This window comes from Chiloscyllium plagiosum, unplaced genomic scaffold (genome assembly GCF_037043375.1).
Source record: "Chiloscyllium plagiosum isolate Xiang-an unplaced genomic scaffold, Cpla_swu_hap1 HiC_scaffold_10, whole genome shotgun sequence".
Lineage (NCBI taxonomy): Eukaryota > Metazoa > Chordata > Chondrichthyes > Orectolobiformes > Hemiscylliidae > Chiloscyllium > Chiloscyllium plagiosum.
This window is the reverse complement of record NW_028270148.1, coordinates 19,649,136-19,670,616: the sequence shown is the minus strand read 5'-3', so window position 1 is coordinate 19,670,616 and position 21,481 is coordinate 19,649,136. Positions and strand designations below refer to the sequence as shown.

Sequence of the window (21,481 nt, the reverse complement as noted above, 5' to 3'; positions counted from 1 at the left end):
ATACAGACCCTTCGGTCCAACTCGTCCATGCCGACCAGATTTCCCAACCCAATCTAGTCCCACCTGCCAGCACCCAGCCCATATCCCTCCAAATCCTTCCTATTCATATACCCATCCAAATGCCTCTTAAATGTTGCAATTGTACCAGCCTCCACCACTTCTTCCTCTGGCAGCTCATTCCATACACGTACCACCCTCTGCTTGAAAAAGTGTCCCCGTAGGTCTCTTTTATATCCTTCCCCTCTCACCCTAAACCTATGCCCTCTAGTTCCCTGACCCCAGGGAAAAGACTTTTCCTATTTACCCTATCCATGCCCCTCATAATTTTGTAAACCTCTATAAGGTCACCCCTCAGCCTCTGACACTCCAGGGAAAACAGCCCCAGCCTGTTCAGCCTCTCCCTGTAGCTCAAATCCTCCAACACTGGGAACATCCTTGTAAATCTTTTCTGAACCCTTTCAAGTTTCACAACATCTTTCCGATAGGAAGGAGACAATTTGTGGAAATTCATTGTGCTAGGGGAAATTCATTGCTAAGGGACCATGCCCATTAGGAATGAGTTCAAGAGACAAATTTTATCAGAAATAGATGAGTGGTGTAAAAGTTGTTCATTTGACTGTGTAATATTGGAATTCATTGAGTTAAAGGCTAGCATCTAATATACTGCACAACATAATTTCTCCAGTGCTTTGTATTCCTGGAGCACTTTACTTTTTATGTATCCATTTTATATTCTGGTCACTTTAAAGGACACCATAAATATGTAGTTTAAGTCTCTGTCGGCACGCTGCAAAATGGTTCTTATGGTAATAAAACACTAACAAAGTTAGCCGCTTCAGTGTTAATTTACTACTTGTTTGACTTTGTTTATAGTGAAGGGGATGTGGTTAGCCTGCACTTACTTCAGTTGGCGTTTGGTGATCGCAAGTGTTTATCTTCAGGACAAATCCTCTATGAGGTAACATTTCCTTCCTATGGAACCATGTATTCAATGTATGCAAAGAGGTAACTTAAGTTAGTATTGAACAAATTGTAGTTTTTCATTATAGTTTGGGGCAAAATTTTAAAAGTTTGCATGTTAATGTTTTTAAGAGGTATTTACAATTTTATGAATTCAAACAGTCGAATCAAGTCTGCTGTGCCATCCAGAGATCATGGCTGATCAGATAACCCTCAACTGCTCTTCCCTGCCTTAGTCCCATATCTTTGATTCGCTTGCTGATGAAAATCTGTGTCTCACTAAATGACCCTCTGCAGCCATCTATGGAAAAGAATTCCACAGATTCATTGCCCTCCGAGGAAAAAGTACTCTCTCAATTTCATCTTAAATGGACAACCCCTTACTCTGAGATTATCCTCTCTGGGCCTAGATCCTTTCACAAGAGGAAGAGCCTCTCCACATCTGTCCTGTCAAGCCCCAAATAATCCAGCTAGTGATTTCTCTATTGTGTTGTTAATACATGGACCTTTCGATATGATGCAGTGTTCCTATCGGCCTGTGTGGTTCCTAAGCACTTTTCATATCTGTCTTACAGGACAGAAGGGGGGCCATTTGGCCTATTTTGTCCATGCTGACCCAAAGATACCCAAATGCCCTTTCTAATCCCACCTTCCTCCACGTGGCCCATAACCTGTAGTTAAGGTGCAGATCCAGGTGTACATGAAAGAGTTTAAAGTCTCTTCCTCCTTCACCAACTCAGACACCCAGAATTCCAGACATCTCCATCGACAGTGTAAAACGTTTTTGTTCACTTCCCCTCTAATCCTTCTGCCACTTAGCTTGCATCTATGACCCCTAGGTTTTGAACTGATTGTCAAGGAGAAAAAGGGTTCCTCCTGGCTATTCTGTCTCCCCTCATAATTTTGTATACCTCAATCATAGTGTCCCTTGTACTGCTCTGTTGCAAGGAAAACAACCTTAACCTCTCCAATTTCTTCTCAGCTCAATTCTCCAGCCCTGGCAACATTCTTGTAAACCTTCTCTGCAATGTCTTCAGAGCAATATATGTCTATCTTGTAATATGGTGACCAGAACTGTGCACAGCTCCAGTTGTGGCTGCCCCAGTGTCTTACACAGTTCACCTTTATATCCCTACTTCTGTATTCTATAGCTCTGCTAATGAAGCAGTGCATTCTATATATTATAACTTCTTTACAACCTTTTATCTAACTTTACTGCCACCTTTCAGGAATCTGAAGATTTGCACACAAAATTACTCACTTCATATACCCAACTCAGTATATTTCCATTTATTGCGTATTCCCTTTTATGTTTGACCGCCCTAAATACATTACCACATACTTACCAGAGTTGATTTCCATCTGCCACCTTCCTGCCCATATCGCCAACTCATCCATATTGTTTTGGAGTTTTACAACTATCCTCTACATTACACAGCCAAATTTTGTGTTGTCTTTAAATTTCCCAATTGTGCTGTCCACATTCAAGTCCAAATCATTCACATATAAGTCAAGCAGCAGGGATCCTGACACCGAATCTTACAGAACGCCATTTGAAACAGCTTTCCATTCATGTGTCTGTCTGTGCCCTTAGTTCACCTGTCTTGTTTGTAATACTCATTGAGTCAATTTCCTTTGGAAGCTTTTTAATCCTCATTTCCTTTGTCTTTCGAGTCGCTCATTGCATCACTAACATTCTACCACCAATTTCCTGATATGAATATAACCCATCTAAGCCTACACTTCGGTACCCATCTACCTGCCGTACTAGTTTAAAATCACCAATAGAATTAGCAAAAGCCCTATGGAGACTTTTGTCCCAGCTGTATCCATTTCAGCCTGTCAGGTTTGTATAGATTCCACCTACCTCTGAAACTGTTGTAATGCCTTAGAATCTAAACTCCTCCCTGGTTACATTTTTGGAAGCCACACCTTCATATATTCCTGCTCTCTCACTAGCACATGACACTGGGAGTAATCCTGAAATTACTACATTTGAGGTTCTGTATGTTAATTTATTGTCTAACATCCTATATTCAGCTTTCAGTTTCTGATTCCTTTGTTTACTTATGTTGTGGTACACCTAGGTATTAACAACCCACTGGCTGTTCACCCCCTCCAGAATGAACCTGCAGCTGCTCCATGACATCCCTGATCCTGGTACTAGGAAGGCAACATTCCATCCTGGATTCCTGTCTGCAGCCACAGAAGTATCTGTCCTTTCCCTGTACTATTGAATCCCCTATCACTATAACCATGCTGCTTGTTCACCTCCCCTTCTGTGCAATATAGCCACCCATAGTCTGATTGATTTGGCTGATGCTGCTTTTCTCTGCGAGGCCATCCTGACCCAAAAGGATCCAAAGTGATATAACTGTTTAAGCGTAGAATGATCACAGGGGTCTTCTGCACTTTGTTCCTGAGCCCTTTGCTTTGATGGTTACTCATTACTTTCTTCCCTGTGTAATCCTCACTTGTGATCACCTCGCTTAGCATGCTATCCATGACATTCTCCACATCGCAGATAAGTGCGTTCACCCGTAGCTCCAGCTCTGAAAAGTGGTTAGCCAGAAGCTGCAGCTGGACATAATTATTTCCACAGGTAGTTCTGGAAACATAGTTTTTATTTCCCATGTTGTGCAAGAGGAACACATCACGGGTATGAGGTCTTCTGTCGTGATTTCTCTCTAGATTAAGCTAGTTACTCCCAAATAAGAAATTTTATTTAAGCTGGGAACCTTCCTTTATTTCAAACATTTCTATTATAATTGAAAAATCCCTATTTCAACTAATATTATATTTTTAAAACTACAAAAAAACTCTGCAGTTATCATTACCAGTTGGTTGTCACCATGGGGACCATGTCATTTTCTGCACTGCCCAAACTGAGACTGAGCACTGTACTGCACTCAGTTTTTCAGCCTTGCTTACCTCCTGTCTCAACTAACTCCATTTTCACCCAACTCCAAAGCACTCTGTTTAGCCAAGCAGCACACATTGTGTGCTGTGATTTGTAGACTTCTAGCCTTGGATCACTCTTGTCAAGTTGGAGATAATGTTATATCTAAGCAGAATAAATCCCAGGTTCCAATTTGTATTTGGAGTCTAACTGCTATTTCTATTGTTTTATAGGGCTTGGAATATTGTGAAGAGCGTTACACTCAAGATCTGACCTACGAAGCATTTTCGTCAAGGACGAGAAATACCAATGCTCGGCTGCTGGGCTGCCAAACTATAGAGAAATTTAAGAATCATGGAGATAGAGAAGAAAGTGTGAGTGAAGGTGAGTTTACAGTACTGCTTTATTCAGAAAATGTGTGGAATTTTCTATCTCAAAGTTTAGGAAGTTGGAACTGTTGTTCACTTTGTTTTTGTGCTGTGATGAACTGGATTTTCAACATTGTTATGAGGATGCAAAGTTTAAAACACATCTTGCATTGATAAGGACCAAAATAATTTAATAAATTGTAGTTTAGGCAGTTTTATTTGTAAAATACTTAGTGATGTCCTGTTGCTTACAGGCAGCTCACCAGACACCAGTGTATCAATTTTCAGTTGGCAGGTGAATACATATGGACAACGGAAACCCTCCACCTATCTGGGCATATTTGATATCAATCGTTGGTATCATGCACAGATGCCTGATTCACTAAGGTTAGACTTTTGAATTTCCTTATTTTTCTCTTCATAACTAATATTAAAATTACTATTGGACATCCATAAAGCACTGAATTGGCTGGCTAATTTGGCGGGTGTGAGGAATTTATTGCAAATGGGGGTATTGTTCTGATACTGATTTGTAAAAGTAGAGTTAGCTCTTAGTGCATCTGGCTGTTAACTCAGTAGTGAACGTCTTGAAGGAAGGAGTGTTCCATTTCCTCATATTAATATCCCTCAGTTGGAGCACAGAAATTGTAAGCATCTCATGTTTCCACAAAATACCCCAAGCTATACTGAGAAAATCTGTTATTAACATTGAGCATGCACAAGTGTGATAAAGTAAGTTTGTCTGCATGAGATCAAAGTGCAGAAATTATGCTAGTTAGAAAACTGACATATGCATACTGACTGTTCAAAGATCTGATGCACTAAAAAAAGATCAGTTCAGAGGATAGTATTCTGTCTATTCTAGTAAGTGATCCAGCTTCCAGAAGATTAGTACCTCCTTCAGCAATCTTGAGTTTTTGTACAGGACATGATGGAACAGTTAAGTTGTTGCATCTATATTTTGCCTGAAAGTGTGTTTCAAAATGCAGAAAAATACCTACAGATTGTACAAAAGTAAACCACTGCAGATTCTGGAAACCTGAAATAAAATTAAACATTTTGGAAATACATAGCAAGTAAGACTGCATCTGTTGAAAGAATAGTTAATGTTTCAGGTAGATGTCATTTTCACTAGAACAGGTACTGTTTGTTGCTAAATTTGATTGTTTTCATTTCATGGTTTCTGCTTTACAGAGCAGGAGAGCAACTTCATAACTGCCCCTATTTTGCATTATGGTCTCTGGATGCTGTTGTGTGCATGACCTTTCCGTATTACCTGCTGGATATCTTGGTACATGAAAGAAGCCTTAGCCGTGGAGTTCCTCCATCTTATCCACCACCAGAACAGTTCTTTAACCCTAGCACCTACAATTTTGGTGAGTGTAGTCAAAAAGTGTTATCATTGAATGCAATGTTTTTGAAAGTAAATGGCAGTGAAGGTAAAAATTGATCAGTCGCCTTCACGGGATGAAATATAGCCCATTTGTGAGCACCAAGCGTCTGCCTAATTTAATAAAGGCCAGTGTCTGATTTCAGTTTTTGAGTTGATTTTAGCTGGGGGTAATGGGGAAACTCCTGGCCCCTCATGATCAAATAGACTGTTGAAATGGATTTTCAAGTTCCACGATGGTGTTTTGGACACTTAACAAATTTAATTGTGAATCATCTATACCCATGGAAGCATATCTAATTAAAGAGCCAACCAAATAAGTTAAAATAGGAGCTAAAGAGGGATGCATTTTCAACATTTGCATCTTGGAAACGTGCAATTTTAAATCTATGTTCAACCCTTGTCAATGAGAGTAGGAATTTAAGAGCAGCACAGGCAAGAGAGACAGTCTGTCAGGAGCTATTACTTCAAATGCAGATTCTCCCTCTCCCACGTTGAATGCTCCAGCTTTTCTAATCGTGGATTCTGACTCTACCTTTTTCTGCTATCCAGAGACAATCTGTTTGGAGCATCAAGAGGCAGGAAAGACAGAATCTGTGATTGGAAAAGTTGCAATATCTACTGAGTGATAAGTCTAATCTATTCCCATCACACACAATAGTTCGATGGGAAGCATTTTTCAAGACTGGGCTAGATGGAGGTCAGAGCCCAGCCCAGGACTCCACCTCCCTTTTAAGGGGATCCTGTGGGCTGACGTTTGATAATGCGATCTTCCTGAGTTCCCACCAGAGCTTGTCAGTGTGGGCCATGAGGGAGAGCAGAACCAGCGTGAGAGTTGATTTATAGTGATTTGGTGCCAGTTTCTGGTCATTGGGCCTCAGCTTGTCTTGGTGTTGATGTAAGGCTGTTGGAAAGGCTAGGTTGTTGGGTGAGTGAATTGAGATTGTGAAGAGGGGCAAGTGACTAAAGTGGTGGGAAAGAAAAGAGGTGAACATTTAGGGTAAGTGTTGGTTGGGAGGGAATATTGAATTCTATATGCTGATGGGAAGAAGAATTAATTACAAAATGTAAGAGAGGGGCTTTACTGAGACTTCTGTCAATAGCAAATGTGCCAGAACCCAAAATGCATAAAATGTTTTAGTAAAGTACTTTTATGCTTTCATGTGCGTAGACGTAATATTTTCTCGTGTTCTATATGCAGCCATACTTTTTTTTTTTTCAGATTTTACTATGTTTTGTTTTTGTCATTACCTGGGGTCATGTTAATTTTCAGAAGTTTTATAGATGTGTGTTTTCTATGGATTGTGGGCCAATGTTAGTTTCGCATCCCTAATTGTCGGTGTGAATAGTGATGAGTTCAAATATCATAACGTATGGTATTTAAACTGTGAAGCTCTGCCTTTACAATTCAGCAGTGTTGTTAGTTTGGGTCTCATCCTGCAATACACACTAACTGTTTGGAATGTTGAAATGCCAATGTCACTTTAGAAATTTGATAGAAATGCATTGGTATTCTGTCTTAATGTAATGGAAAGTAAGCAAAATAACTAATGTTCCTACCCTAATAATGCTGCCCAATAATTCCTATCTGAATTTGCCTGAATGTATTTACATTTACTACAGATGGTGCTGTAATTACCTGATTACTTGTCAGAAAAATAAGTATTAAATCTTTGTTCAGACAGGCCACTGTAAGACCATGAGGCTGAGAGCAAAAGTAAGCCATTTGGCCGATCAAGTGTACTGTGCCATTCAATGAGATAATGGTTAATCTGATTATCCTCAAATCCAAGTTTCTGTCTCTCCTCGTAACTCTTGATTCCCTTGCTGATTAAAAATCTGTTTATCTTAGCTTTGAATATTTTATAATAACCGAATCTCCACCGGTCTCTACGAAAAATAATTCCACAGATTTGCTACTCTGAGAAAATAAATTCTTGCCATCTGTCTTAAATATATAACTCCTTACTTTGAGAATAGCCCTCTAGTGCCTAAACTCTCCCAGAAGAGAAAGGGAGCTCTCCATCTCGTGTATTTCAATGAAATTGCCCCTCTATTATTATAAACTCCAATGAGGGAAGACCTAACCTCACCTCATCTCATAAGAAAATCCTCCGACACGTGGCATTGACCTAGTAAATCTGCCCTGGTTTGCCTGCGATGTCAGAATATCTTTCCTTAGATAAGGAGTCCCAAACTGTTCACAGTTCTAGTCTGAAAAGTGTTTAATGAGACTTGCCAATTTTTATACTCCATTCTCTTTGAAATAAAGGCCAACATTTCATTTTCCTTTCCATTCCTTAATTTCCTGATTTAAACCATAAGGAAACTGGCCTTTCAGCCTCTCAGATGGCTCATCCTTCTTTTGGCTGCTCTCATCTCTGCAGAAGGTATACACTGAATCTCATTTGTTTATAGTTTACTGCTAGTAAAATAGAAATTAATACACAATTATATCTTCCATTTACAATTGCTTAAGCCTTAAGCTTTGTAATTTTGTCTTTAAACTGCTTTACTTTGTTATGGACCGGACCAAACTCCCTCAAAATATATCAAGGAGATAACCTAGACCCTAACTTTTAAAATTTTATTTAAAGGCAAGTGTAAGGCACTGTATTCCAGATGTGATTTGATTGGTTCATTGCTCGACTTTAGGCAAAGTGCATTTTATTCTTACAACATAGTTAAGGTACAAGTAGAAGAAAGAAGAATTGGCATAACTTTAGCTCTATTGAAGTACTTAATAAAATAATATATTATTTAACAACCAATTGTTAACTGTTCCAATGCAGCAGCATCCCATCAATACACCTTTGGCAAAGGCAAATTCAGCAAAACAAATTTTTCTCACATTACCTCCTCCTGTCCAGGAAAAAGAAACACTGATATAAACAATCTAACAGCAAAGAGAACTCAAGCATTTTGTTCCAGCAAATTGGGAGCTGTTTCTATCAGCTTCAGTAGTCAACTCCAAACCCTAACTGAAAGCAAAACCGCAACCCTGAGTTTGTGTAAGACTGACTCATGCATCTTTTTCTAAAAAAACTCGGGGAGCTCAAAGCTGTTCACCCATTGTTTCTGAAGCAGACATTCTGACATCACAGTGGCAGCATCTCCACAAGAGAAACAGCAGAGAACAAATCTGCTCAAGGCAAAGAAGTATCGCAACCTCCCATTTTTAAGATTTTTCTTAAAATCAAACTTTTTGACCAGGACTTTGATAATCTTTTAATATTTCTATGTAGCTTGGTGTTAAATTCAATCTGACACACTTTTGTTACATTGGGACATTTTACCACATTTAAAGGTAATTTATAAATGCAACGTTTATGGTTTATTTAGCTCAGATTTGAGAGTGTCAATTGATTCTCTCCCCTATGCTTTTACGTTGTTCCCCACATATTTCAGTCGACACTGGTAGCATAAGCTTTGTTCGTTTTTGTGATTGCTTTTCTTAAGGAGTGAAATGTTGAGTCTGAAAGTGTGAATAGTGCAAATGGAAATTGCATGTTGCAGGATTTCAACTCATTTGTTTTGTTTAAATGGTTGAAATTTTGTTTTTACTTGGAGATTAAGCTGGAGACTGTGCTTGAACTTACTTTCGGAATACAAAAAAAATATTTGCTTTTTTTTTCCAGATGCAACTTGCTTGATAAATTCGGGCCTTGTGCACATAACATGCTCTGGGTTTCAGAAAGAGGTGAGATTTTACATGACCTGTAGATATTTAAATGTCACAGGATCACGTGTTGACCATTCATCCCCTTGAGCCTATTCTGCCCTTCAGTGAGATTGTGGCTGATCTGTAGCCTAACTCTACATACCCACCTTTTGCCGACATCCCCTTAATACCTGTGTTTAATTTAAAAAAAACTATCTCAGATTTAAAATTCACAGCTAGCCTCCAGGATACAAGAACATAAACTAGTTCCAAACTTCCATCCTCTGTGCGTAGGAGTGCTTCCTAACATCCTGAATGGTCTGGCCCTAATTTTTAGACAATGCGTCCTAGTTCAAGAAAAAGACATGACCCATTCTCAGTACTAACCTTACATACACCTCTTCGACTGGGATAACATATCCATCCTAGGACAAGCCAAACAGAGATTGGCACAAGAATTCCTAGAAGCATGGTATTCCACCTGGAACTCTATCAACAAACACATTGACTTGGACCCCATTTACCACCCTGTGAGAAAATGAGCTGCAAGTGACATCACTGCTGCTAGTGACATCACCAACTCAAGGAAACCTAAACACACAAATAGAAAGTGGGTCACTAACACCATTACTTCACCGGAGGCTCGCTGATGTTACCTAGTATGGTGATGAAATGTCTGAAAATGAACCTGCCAGCTCAGTGAACAAACTTGCATCCAGAACCTCAACCTGAGCAATAAATCTTCTCAAAACTCATTAAAATTGACAGCTGAGCTAGCATCAACTGTCATTTGTGGAAGAGTGTTCCAAACCTCCATCCTCTGTGCGTAGGAGTGCTTTCTAACATCCTGAATGGTCTGGTCCTAATTTTTAGACAATGCATCCTAGTTCAAGAATTTCCAAAAATTGGAAGTAGTTTATTTTGCCCATCGTTTCCTATTAATATTTTGAAGATTTTGATCAGGTCACCTAAGTTTTAGAGAAAACGCTTCACTTAACTGAGGTAATTATAAACTTAGAGAACAATGTAATTGCAACTTTATCATTGTGAAATAATTAAACCTTAAGTTTCAGAGTGAACTTGACCCAGAGCACTACTTAAACTGACTGATGTAGGAGGAAACAAACAATGAGAGACTAAGTGCCTGAGGAGGGTGGAAGAAAACGTGTAAACGTAGGGAGAAAAATGGGAGTAACATCCTGTGACCGAAATCCTTTTGGACTTGATGAAAATATCTTTTGTTAATTTGACTATAATCCTATCTTTTTAAAAAAAATTGTTAAACTTGACAACAGTACTTTGGTCTGTGATGCTACATTTTGATGACATTCAATTACCCTGGTCATCATTTGAACTGGTGTAATGAATTTACACTGTTTGAGTGCAGTTAATTTGACCTCTAACTTCTTAGTCGACGCACTGGTCATTCTTAACACTTGTAGCCCAGGGAACTGACCTTTAGTTTTATAATCTTCTCAACTGGATCCAGGCCTTATTTCACTGTACGATCACTTCAGTAAATCTACAATTCAGTGACATCATTTGCTGCACCACTATTTGACGTTTTCTTGTGGGATGCTGATTCTAGATTGCTGAATAGGCAGCAGAAAATAGGGATAAATGGATCATCTTCTGGTTTGAAAAGCTGCAACCAGTTGAGTACAATACAGGGATCAGTGCTGAGACCTGAACTATTTATTTGCAAGCCATTTCATTTATTGGATGAAGGTACTGAATCAATGTGTGGAAGCTTACTTTACCTATTACACCGATGTAGATAGCAAAATAAGTTTTCAAGAGGGAAAGAGGATACTAAGGGATAAGGAACAAGTGAGTATACAAAAATTTGACAGTATAATGTGGGGAAATCAGTCTTAAGAACTCTTGCTTGGTGTGATTTTTATCATAAATTTTAATATGCTGAGAACTTTGAAGAATTGTTTATCACTACATTACTGATATCTAGTTTTGTTGTCTAGACATTGAATTACTTGAAGAAGGCTGGTCCTTTTCTTAGTGAAGCTATACCTGATGGTTATAGTCGTTGTCTGATGGCTGGCCTTCTCTCTCCAAGGCTTGCAGATATACAGCCTTCTTGTCTCTCACAAGTAAGTTGAGAATGAAAGTATTGTAATATCTTCTGATGAATATTGAGTGCCTTGACTCATCGTATCATGTTTGCAATTATTGTATGCTGAATTTCTGTGGGTTTCGTTTTGTTTTATCTGTTCTGTTGTTTGGATTAAGTGCTCAGCCACTGGTATTACCAGGCAAAACTGATAGTGATCATTCTCCAGGAACTCTGTACTTCTTCATTCCAGGGACTGGCTGTATTTGAAGGTAACTCAGATAAGGAGCATTCCAATTCCTAATGGCCTCCATTCATGTTTCGGTTACTAGCAGATACAGTACTACTTTTTATGGTCTTCCAAGCTGACCAACTGCTTCTGCAAGAAAATTCACGTAACTCTCCTGATTGGCTGCTGGCAAACTAAATTCATGGTACCGCTGTCCTCTTGGATGATCCAGATAGAGATTTTGTTATTTATTTTCAATTTCCAAACCTATACCTTGATCTGTTAATTTTGTGAATACTTCTGGAATTTCCTTTTGTTTACTAGATGTTTGTCAAACTTTGAGGAATTAAATGCACAGATTTCATCTTTAACAAAGACACACAGCAATTTTTTCCTCAAGTGTTACTGTATTGTGGTCTCCAGCTAAACACTTCTATGGCTCTCTCCCTTCTAACTTTGAAAATACCAATGAAACAACCTGTGGTACATAACTACCTTCGTAACCTGGTGACTTCTGAATTCCAAAGTTTAAATTGCCTTCCTTTTGCCTATCAATTTCTTCAAGATTGAAAGTTTCTATGCAAAGAAAGTATGCAATTATATAGAAGACAGTGAGGTCTGCGGATGCTGGAGATCAGAGTTGAGTGTGGGTTGCTGAAAACGCACAGGTGAGGCAGCATCCTGATGAAGGGCTCAGGCCCGAAATGTCAATTTTCTTGCTTCTTGGATGCTGCCTGACCTGCTGTGCTTTTCCAGCAACACACTTTCAACCATGCATATATACTTGCAATGCAGCCTGGCAACATCTGAGGAGAGAAGAATAATTCTCATTTAAGTCAAATGTGATGTGCCACTTTCTGTAAATGAGTCCAATTCAGTTTGTAGCAATAACTCTGATTCTCTCCCGACACGCGCTGCCTGACTTGCTGTGTAATTTCCTGCATCTTGTTTTTTCATATTTCCAGGATCTGCAGTGTGGATTTTATTTTAGTTTTTGACAGACAGATCCTCATTGTGTGGTATTGAAATCTTGAAATCTTAAATCTTAAAAATCTTTTAAGCTTGCAGTCAAATGAAATTTGCATCTTATAGCTATCAAACTGATATATTCTTTCACATCTTTGTAAAATGCACACCGCATGGAAAGATAATTATTGTGCCTTTCACAAATAATCACTATTTTATTGATAGAGGGGACAGGATATAATATTTTAACAACAAAAATGCTCTGCTTTAGTCACCATTTGGCAGGAAACCTTTTAAGCATTTGCTTTTAATGGAATCTGGTTCTTATGTAAACTTCTAAATATCTAAGAGTTCTGACTGCATCAGAGCTCTAAGATCTGAAGGTAGGGAGCAATCAACAGAAGTTAGTATATTGAATCACAAAGCATGTTGGTGGGTATTTGGTTGCTGTCCTTTCCTCTGAACAAGTCCATGAATTAGCTGGGTTTTTTCAATTCTGTCAGATGACTATGGCGTTAGCACATAAGCAGCAATGATCAAATAATTCTGGGCCAGTTTGTTCTCCCAACTGAATTTATCATCTCTTAAGTTTTGATGAGATGTCAGAAGTTCATTTCTTTTGAGGTTGTGCTAATCAGTATATTTCAGTGGAGTTTTGCAGCAATGAAGTGGAGGTGACAAAGTTCACATATGACTTCCTTTTATCCTTTTGACTATGCATCCCCATACCCTGCTTCCTGTAAGATTCCAAATTATTCTCCTAGTTTCTCCGTCTCTACCACACCTGTTCTGATGATGCCATCTTCAATAAGGGGGTCTCCACCTTCCTCAATCAAAGATTCCCAGCACCATGGTTGGTAGAGCCCTCAACTGGGTTCAACCCATTTCCCACAATTACTTCCTTACCCTCTATCTTCCCTCCCAAAACGTCGATATGGTCCCCCTTGCCCTCACCTACCATCCCACCAGCATCCACATCCAGAGGTTCATTAGTCACCATTTCCATCACTTCCAGCGGGGTGCCATCAAATCACATTCTCCTACTCTTCCTTGTCAGCCTTCCGCAAGGACCATTCCCATCTGGGACACCCTGATCCACTCCTCCCACCTCCAACCCATTCTCACAACCCATGGCATCTTCCCCTACAATCGCAGAAGGTGTAACCCCTGCCTGTTTGCTTCCTGTCTACAGTGTCCAAGGCCCCATGTGAAGCAGCACTTAACCTGCATTTCACTCAGCCTAGTCTACTGTATTCTCTGCTCACAATGTGGTTTCCTCTACATTGGGGGAAACAAGGCGCAGACTGGGTGAACGCTTTGCAGAATCCCTACATTCTGTCTGCAGCAAAGATCCTGAATGTGCAGTTGCTTGCCACTTCAACACATCACCACATTCTTTGGCCAATATCTTTGTCTCAGGTTTGCTACAGTGAAATTAGTGTGAGGTGAAAGAACAACACCTGATTTTCTGCTTGCGAACTATGCAGCCTTCAACAATTTTATGGCTTGAGCACGTTTCCTCATGCTTTCCTTCACCCTGTTATACTGGCTGTTATCACAAACTACCCATTGTTAGCCACTATTGTTCCCATTAGCAGCTATTCATTTTTCCCAGATTGATATTAAACCACTTCTTTCTCCAACTGTTTTCTTTCTCTTTGGGCTCTATCTCCCATCTATTATTTACTCCACCCACCCCATCTCTGTATAAAAACTACTCTTTTCCTAGATACAATCAACTCTGATTTTTCTCCACAGATGCTGCCAGACCTGTTGTGATTTTCCAACAATTTCTGTTTTTGTTTCAGATTTCCAGCATCTGCCTCTGTTTAACTTTATAGCCCACTTAGCCGATAATGATTTACTCAGTGTATGTCTCATTAATTAATTTTAAAATGTGCAAACTAGGCTCTGACATGCAGGTTATATGTCTTTTCTGAGTTGCATATAAAAAGTATTTGTGAATTTTGTGGTTAATCCATACAATGGACAGTGCATCTTTGCCAGTGTATGATGCATTCAATTTGATGCTTATTTTGCCAGGTTACTTTATACTTGAGATTCATTTTTATTTTATAGTGACTTTGTAGATGTCCCTGTGGAAATAGACTTTCAAAGCTATGGGGAGATATCTGGAATGTTAACTTAATTATAACGCTTTTTGTTTTTCTAAGGAGGAGAAACTTGAAGCAATTTTGTCAGCAGCTGTAGAATCTAGTTCCTTAGGATTAATAACTGGATGCATCAGACAATGGACAGCAGAAGGTAAGCCTGAAGTTAAAACCTGTTGAAAATAATCCTGTTTCAACCTGGTTACACTCTTGTTCATTTTACAGTTTGCATTGGTTTTGCAATTTAATTTTGAAATTGTGATAGAACAGAATATATCAAGTCAATAAAATGGTTTTTAAATCTCTACCTTTTCAACATAAGTTCCAAAAATTAGTGTGCTATTCTGATCTTCATAATTTTGGAATTCTGGATTAGTTTTAAAAGTAATTGACCCCATTGAAGCTGTATGTTTACAGAGGCCTCGGCAATTTTATATGGACTGAAAAATATGTAAGCATATAGTATTGCCCTCATTTTACTTCACAAAAGTGACTAATGGAAAGTTGAAAGGTTTCAATTGAACTCAACTGAAAGCTTTGAGGGACTAAATGGTTTACTACTCCTTTTCGCTTCAAAACTGTGAAAAGGACCAGTATGTAAAGTCTGAAACAGGCAAGAGGAGTCCAGAGATTATTCAAAGCATGCTGCAAGGTTCAATTGTGGAGTATCATGAACTAAAGACATAACTATTTTTCCCAACCTCTTCTGAAAATGGTGACTTCCAAGTGTACAGACTCACAAGTATCCATTGTTTTCTATTATCTTATCCCAAATGCCAACTTAGTTTATTCACACATGTGTGATAGATATATTGGCTATGGGGGGGATATTACAGGGGAAAATCCTTGATCAGAATGTACCTTTTTTTGACTTGCCCAACAAAGATTGTTAGCCATAGATGATCTTTCTGAGGGATGGGGCTTTCTTGTCCACATCCCATCTGTCACTTTCGCCAATCATCAGCAAAGTAATGGAAGGTGCTATCAACAGTTCCCCTCTTGAGTTCATGTTCAAGCATGGACAAGGCTTTAATGAGGTCAGGGCTGATTGGGCCTGGTGAATCCCAAACTCCTTGTCAGTGACAAAAACAGAACTTGCTGCAAAAGCTCAGCAGATCTGGGGATCACCAGATGAAATGAGGTCAATGATCATAGTTGATACAGTGGCTTGATGTTCCATGATGGAGTCATGGTCCAGCGGGTGATAGGAAGGAGGTATCTGAGACCTGGCGCTCAGCCTCTGAAATGCAGAGATCAGTACGCCAGACTACAACAGCACCACCCTTACCAGAAGGCTTAATAACAAAATCAGGGTTGGATCTAAGAGCACAGATTGCCGTCAAGTTGGATTGGTTGAGGGGTGCAGGAATTGAAGCAACAGTGTGTGTTTGTCAGTAAGCAGTTGTCAGCCACAGCTGATGACACCTTCCATCAATCCTTTGATGATCTGAAAATACATTGGAGTAAAAACAAGCCATACTCTGGCAATTGTCTGCATTGGGTAGATACACATTGTGTGGTAACATACAAGAACAGCTTTGCTACTGCCTGCCAGCATGTTGTCAGAACACCATGCCTTTAATTTTGCAGTATCCAGTGACTTCAGCTGATCTTTGCTATCACGTAATGTGAACTTAATTGGCTGAAGAATGATATCGACATTGCTAGGAATCTCCACCTGGAAGCTGATTTGGAACAGTTTATTCAGCTGTTCTGGTTGAAGGTGCTTTCGGATGCTTAAGCCTTTTCTTTTTGTTGAATGCTCCCATGATTCAGGATGTGGAGCCTTATCCTCCATGACTGGATCTCGCAGGGCTGCAGAGTTTTGATCTGATGTGTTGATTGTAGGATTGTGTGGTTGTTGTTTACTGCTGGGCAAGTAGTGTTGGAACAGGTTGACACCATGTTTTTACCTCTGTGTGGTGCTTCTCCTGGCATGCTGTCCTGCATTCTTCATTTGAACCAGGCCCCACTTTTCTTAAGTATTTGTCTCTATAAATTTCCTGTTCAAATGAAAAGAGGGAAATCCACCTTCAGAGGTCCTGAAAAGGCAAAAACTTACAACCATTTGGTGAAAGACTGAGCTATATCCACTACATCAAGTGATTAGAAAGAATCTGAAGGGGATAAAAGAAATCCTTGGTACCTATGATCTAGGCTGGTATCAGAAGTCTGCTTCTGATTTTTTTTCCCTCCTCTTTCCCCATACCCAATATTTGTTATTTCTCATCATAGGAACATAGGAATTAGGAGCGAGAGCAGGCAATTCAGCTCTTCAAATCCCTTCTGCCATTTAACATGATTTATGACTGATCTTTACCAGGCTCAACTTATCTCTCCTGCCTGTTCCCCATAACCCTTTTCCCCACATTTCATTAGAAACATATCTATTTATTTATTAAATCTGTTGATTGATTGATCCTGCTTTCACCTCTGGGGTAGTGAGTTCCACAGTTTGACAACCCTCTGCAGTAATTTCTCCTCATCTCAGTTTTCAACCTACCTCTTCTCACTCAATGTCCTCTTGCTCTCCCATGTGAGACAGTCTCGAGTATTTGTTCATCATCCACTTTATCAATTCCCTTTAGCGTTTTATATACTTCAGTCAGATTTCTCCTACCCCCTTCATTCTTCTGAACTACAGCAAGTACAAGCTCAAGCTATTCAACCGCTCCTTCTACAAGAGTGCTTTTATCCCTGGAATCAATCTGGTGAACCTCTTCTCTTCTGAACTGCCACCACATCCTTCCTCAAGTAGGGAGACAAAACTGGATACAGTACTCCAGGTGTGGTATTACCAACGCCTTGTATAATTGCTTTTTTAAATATATAATCCAATGCTTTTGCAACAAATGCTAGAATTACATTTGCTTTTCTTATTATATGCTACATCTACATACGCACTTTTGCAATTCATGCACAAAGACGCCCAAGATGCCTTTGCACTGATTCATTTTGAATCTGCTTTGCATTTAAATAAGAATTTGCCCTTTTAATTTTCTGGCCAAAATGGACAACCTCACACTTATCCACATTAAACTCCATCTGCCACATTCTGGCCCATTCAAATGCCAATATCCATTAGCCTACCAATATCCATCTGTAAGCTGTATCTACTCTTCACAGTCAGCGCTCCCAACTATTTTAGTATCATCGAATTTTGCTATGTTATACTCTGTCTCTGCTGGCTTGTCTATTTGTGTATTGGAGTTCTAAGTAAGATTTACAGATTAGTCATTCAACTTGCCTCTTTTATTGGTATCGATTTTAAACACTGATTATAAATAAATTTTCTTGTTAGTGGAGAAAACTTGGTATGCATGTTTCTTCTAACCTAAGTTAAACAGGCTAAATTGGGTAATTCAGTGATTTTAATTAATTTTTCAGATTTGTGACTACTCTGATGTTTGATTTTTCAGTGCATTATCCCAGTGTGTCATGACACCATTCAGATTTTATTCTCTGCCATGATGGTATTCAAACTATGACACCAGAACATTAGTCTGGCTCGCTAGTCAAGTAACAATACTGCGAGACCACCACATCCTCGTGATGATAATGTTTGTTACGATCCTGGAATAGCCCCCAAGTTTGGTTATGGTCTATTAAGGGATCAGTAACTCTCTTTTTGGTTTAAAATTAATGAAGATTAGGAATCTCAAATCCTTACTGATAAATAAAGTTACATGATTCCGTTGGTTTGAACAACCAAATGTAAGCTTTGCTACACCAAGCCAAAAAAGAAATAGCTTTCAATATCTGTCTTATGCTGATTTTTGGATGTTAGAGTATGAGGCAAACTAATTAATTGGCAAACTGTGGTCATGCATAATACTCTAGACATGTAGATGTGATTTATTATCAAACCATTCAGATGACAGTAATTACAATGTGATACTTAATCTTCTTCCAGAGTGATTTTACTGTTCATTCTGGAAGGCTCCACTGTTTGTTCTTTGCAATATCGCTCTGATGTGGAGTGCCTAAAGACTGCTTAGCTGCTAATGGTTCAGTCTCCTCTTGTGGACAGTTCCCTGGCAAATGTCCAGCCCCTTTTCAGTTGGTGCAAAGCCCCTTTCAGACCTGTTTACATAGAACCAAAATGCAGCATCAATTCACTACCTGAAGCCTCCTCTTCAGGTTCTCAGCTAGTGGTCACCTCTTGGTGTGTTAGGCTAATCACTCAGACGAAATCTCCTTTCTTCCTGGTTCCTGTGACCATTGGCCTTTTAGTTTCTTCTGGTCTCTTGGTTATTTTTCTCCTGGATTCCTCTTCAGCTACCCCTGACCATTTTGAAACTGGCTTTTTATTACACTAAGATACTCCCGAGTTCTGTTGTTTCTTCTTTTATACAGCCAATACTGGGTGCCTTGATTCCTAGTTTTTGTTTCTGATCGGCTCAGCCATATTAAGCTATATAGCTGGGTATTTAGATGTTTAAAAGAGACCCAACACACTGTACAATAGTTTTTCTAACCGCATCTATACAATTTGTGTGTCAAGACATGCAGGCTGCCAGGAGTTGACATTCTTTGCTTTCATCAATGTAAACACTTCCAGACACCTAGTCACTAAATCTGAGAACAAATTTGAGTTATCTTTAAGCAGGTCCTATGGTATCTATTCAAAGGTGACCAAAAAAAAAGGTGATGAAACATTTTGTAGCTTTGTGAAGGATTGAGGTTCTGCTTTTTTTAAACAAAAAAAGTTGATTAAATCCCACAAAAACTCATTTTTTTACCTTTTTGCTGGACTTCATGAAGGAATAAAAGGACGTCTGAGTCATGTATTTTTTTTTCTTTAGCTATGATATTTTGTCTACTACTTCCATAATTAGAACAAACTGTAGAATAAATCTCTGCTGGAAACTGTAAACTACTTGCAAAGAAATTTTAACATTTTGCCTTAAGTAATTCAGAAAATATGTTTTGATCTGTTGTTTAACTGTAGAAAGTAATGTGTTTTTTATTCTTTTTTTTTTCTTTACAATAAGAACAACCTAGATCAGCTGCCAGTCTACGCTTTGTGCTTGAATGGACATGGAAAAAAATCACTCAAACCAAAGGGGAACTTGATGGCATCTGTAAGTCTGAAACTTGTGAATGTGTTTTTTCAGCAATTCTCTTGGCTTTTGTAATATGTAGTCTAAGGCTATATTTTCTTCACATTGTCTGTGGTTGGAGAGAGACTGAGGTGGTAGAAAATACCATACCCTTTTTCCTTGGCTTTTTTTCTCTCTCAAAAAGTGATGACTAACCTGCAGTTGCAGTTTCATGCAAAACAGGTTTGTTTCTCAGCTGCACTGCATACTTTTTAGTTTGCGATGCGAATGTTTCTGCAGGCATGTGCATGAACAGCTAATCATTTCTGTCATTGATATTTGGTGTCTACTACTAAGATGGTCATTTTCTTCATTTCAAGGTTATGTTCGCTAAGAAAATGGGTTTGAAACTTGCTGAGATAAGTGAGTGGCAATGACGAAGCAGAAAGCATTTTTGATATCTGAGAGCTAGTACAGAAGGAATTGCATTTGTGATTTATGTCTGACATTGAAGTGCTGAGTGTTGACAGTCGGTGACAAATTGGACAAGATATTAGCAATATCTTGATGTTATTAGCAATAACATTAGCAAATTTGCTGATGATACTAAGCTGGGTGGCAGGGTGAAATGTGATGAGGATGTTAGGAGATTACACGGTGACCTGGACAAGTTAGGTGAGTGGTCAGATGCATGGCAGATGCAGTTTAATGTGGATAAATGTATGGTTATCCACTTTGGTGACAAGAACAGGAAGGCAGATTACTACCTAAATGGAATCAATTTAGGTAAAGGGGCTGTACAGAGAGATCTGGGTGTTCTTGTACACCAGTCAATGCAGGTAAGCATGCAGGTACAGCCGGTAGTGAAGGCATTCTGGCCTTCATAACAAGAGGGATTGAGTATAGAAGCAAAGAGGTTCTTCTGCAGCTGTACAGGGCCCTGGTGAGACCACACCTGGAGTACTGTGTGCAGTTCTGGCCTCCAAATTTGAGGAAAGACATTCTGGCTATTGAGGGAGTGCAGCGTTGGTTCACCTGGTCAATTCCTGGAATGGCAGGATTACCTTACACTGAAAGACTGGAATTACTGGGCTTGTATACCCTTGAGTTTAGAAGACTGAGAGGGGATCTGATTGAGACATATAAGATTATTAAAGGATTGGACATTCTGGAGGCAGGAAACATGTTTCCACTGATGGGTGAGTGCCGAACCAGAGGACACAGCTTAAAAATACGGGGTAGACCATTTAGGACAGAGATGAGGAGAAACTTCTTCACCCAGAGAGTGGTGGCTGTGTGGAATGCTCTGGCCCAGAGGGCAGTGGAGGCCCAGTCTCTGGATTCATTTAAGAAAGAGTTGAATAGAGCTCTCAAGGATTGTGGAATCAAGGGTTATGGAGATAAGGCAGGAACAGGATACTGATTTAAGGATGATCAGCCATGATCATATTGAATGGTGGTGGGCTCGAAGGGCAGAATGGCCTACTCCTGCACCTATTGTCTTTGGTCTATTTACCAGGGTTGGCATGTTGCACCTCATTGAGCACATTTTTATTATTTCCTCTTCTCCCCTGAGCAACTCCACTCCTCATGAGAATCAAAGTATCCTTTTTGAATTAGGAGCATTATAAACATTGTCTCGTGCTGGTTCATTGTCAAAATAGCACATCCTAACTCATTGTTTATTTCTTATTCTTAGGTCCAGAGTAGTTATTTTTCTTAGAAAGATAACTGATCCCGACTACCACTGAAATACATGTCTACTCCTTTGGCTTCATTGGGACAAT

The 21,481-nt window shown here is 39.3% G+C and overlaps 1 protein-coding gene across 4 annotated transcripts in view; it reads left to right on the top strand.

Annotated features, from left to right (window-relative positions):
- The window catches only part of ahctf1 (AT-hook containing transcription factor 1), a 100,945-nt gene that overhangs the window by 25,136 nt on the left and 54,328 nt on the right, over positions 1-21,481 (top strand). For all 4 annotated transcript variants that reach the window (XM_043695441.2, XM_043695439.2, XM_087991176.1 and 1 more), the window contains 8 exons: positions 874-958; positions 4,093-4,243; positions 4,482-4,614; positions 5,422-5,603; positions 9,256-9,317; positions 11,258-11,386; positions 14,716-14,806; positions 19,647-19,736. In XM_043695441.2, coding sequence (XP_043551376.2) covers positions 874-958; positions 4,093-4,243; positions 4,482-4,614; positions 5,422-5,603; positions 9,256-9,317; positions 11,258-11,386; positions 14,716-14,806; positions 19,647-19,736 — 923 coding nt within the window. The remainder of the gene's footprint in view (positions 1-873; positions 959-4,092; positions 4,244-4,481; positions 4,615-5,421; positions 5,604-9,255; positions 9,318-11,257; positions 11,387-14,715; positions 14,807-19,646; positions 19,737-21,481) is intronic.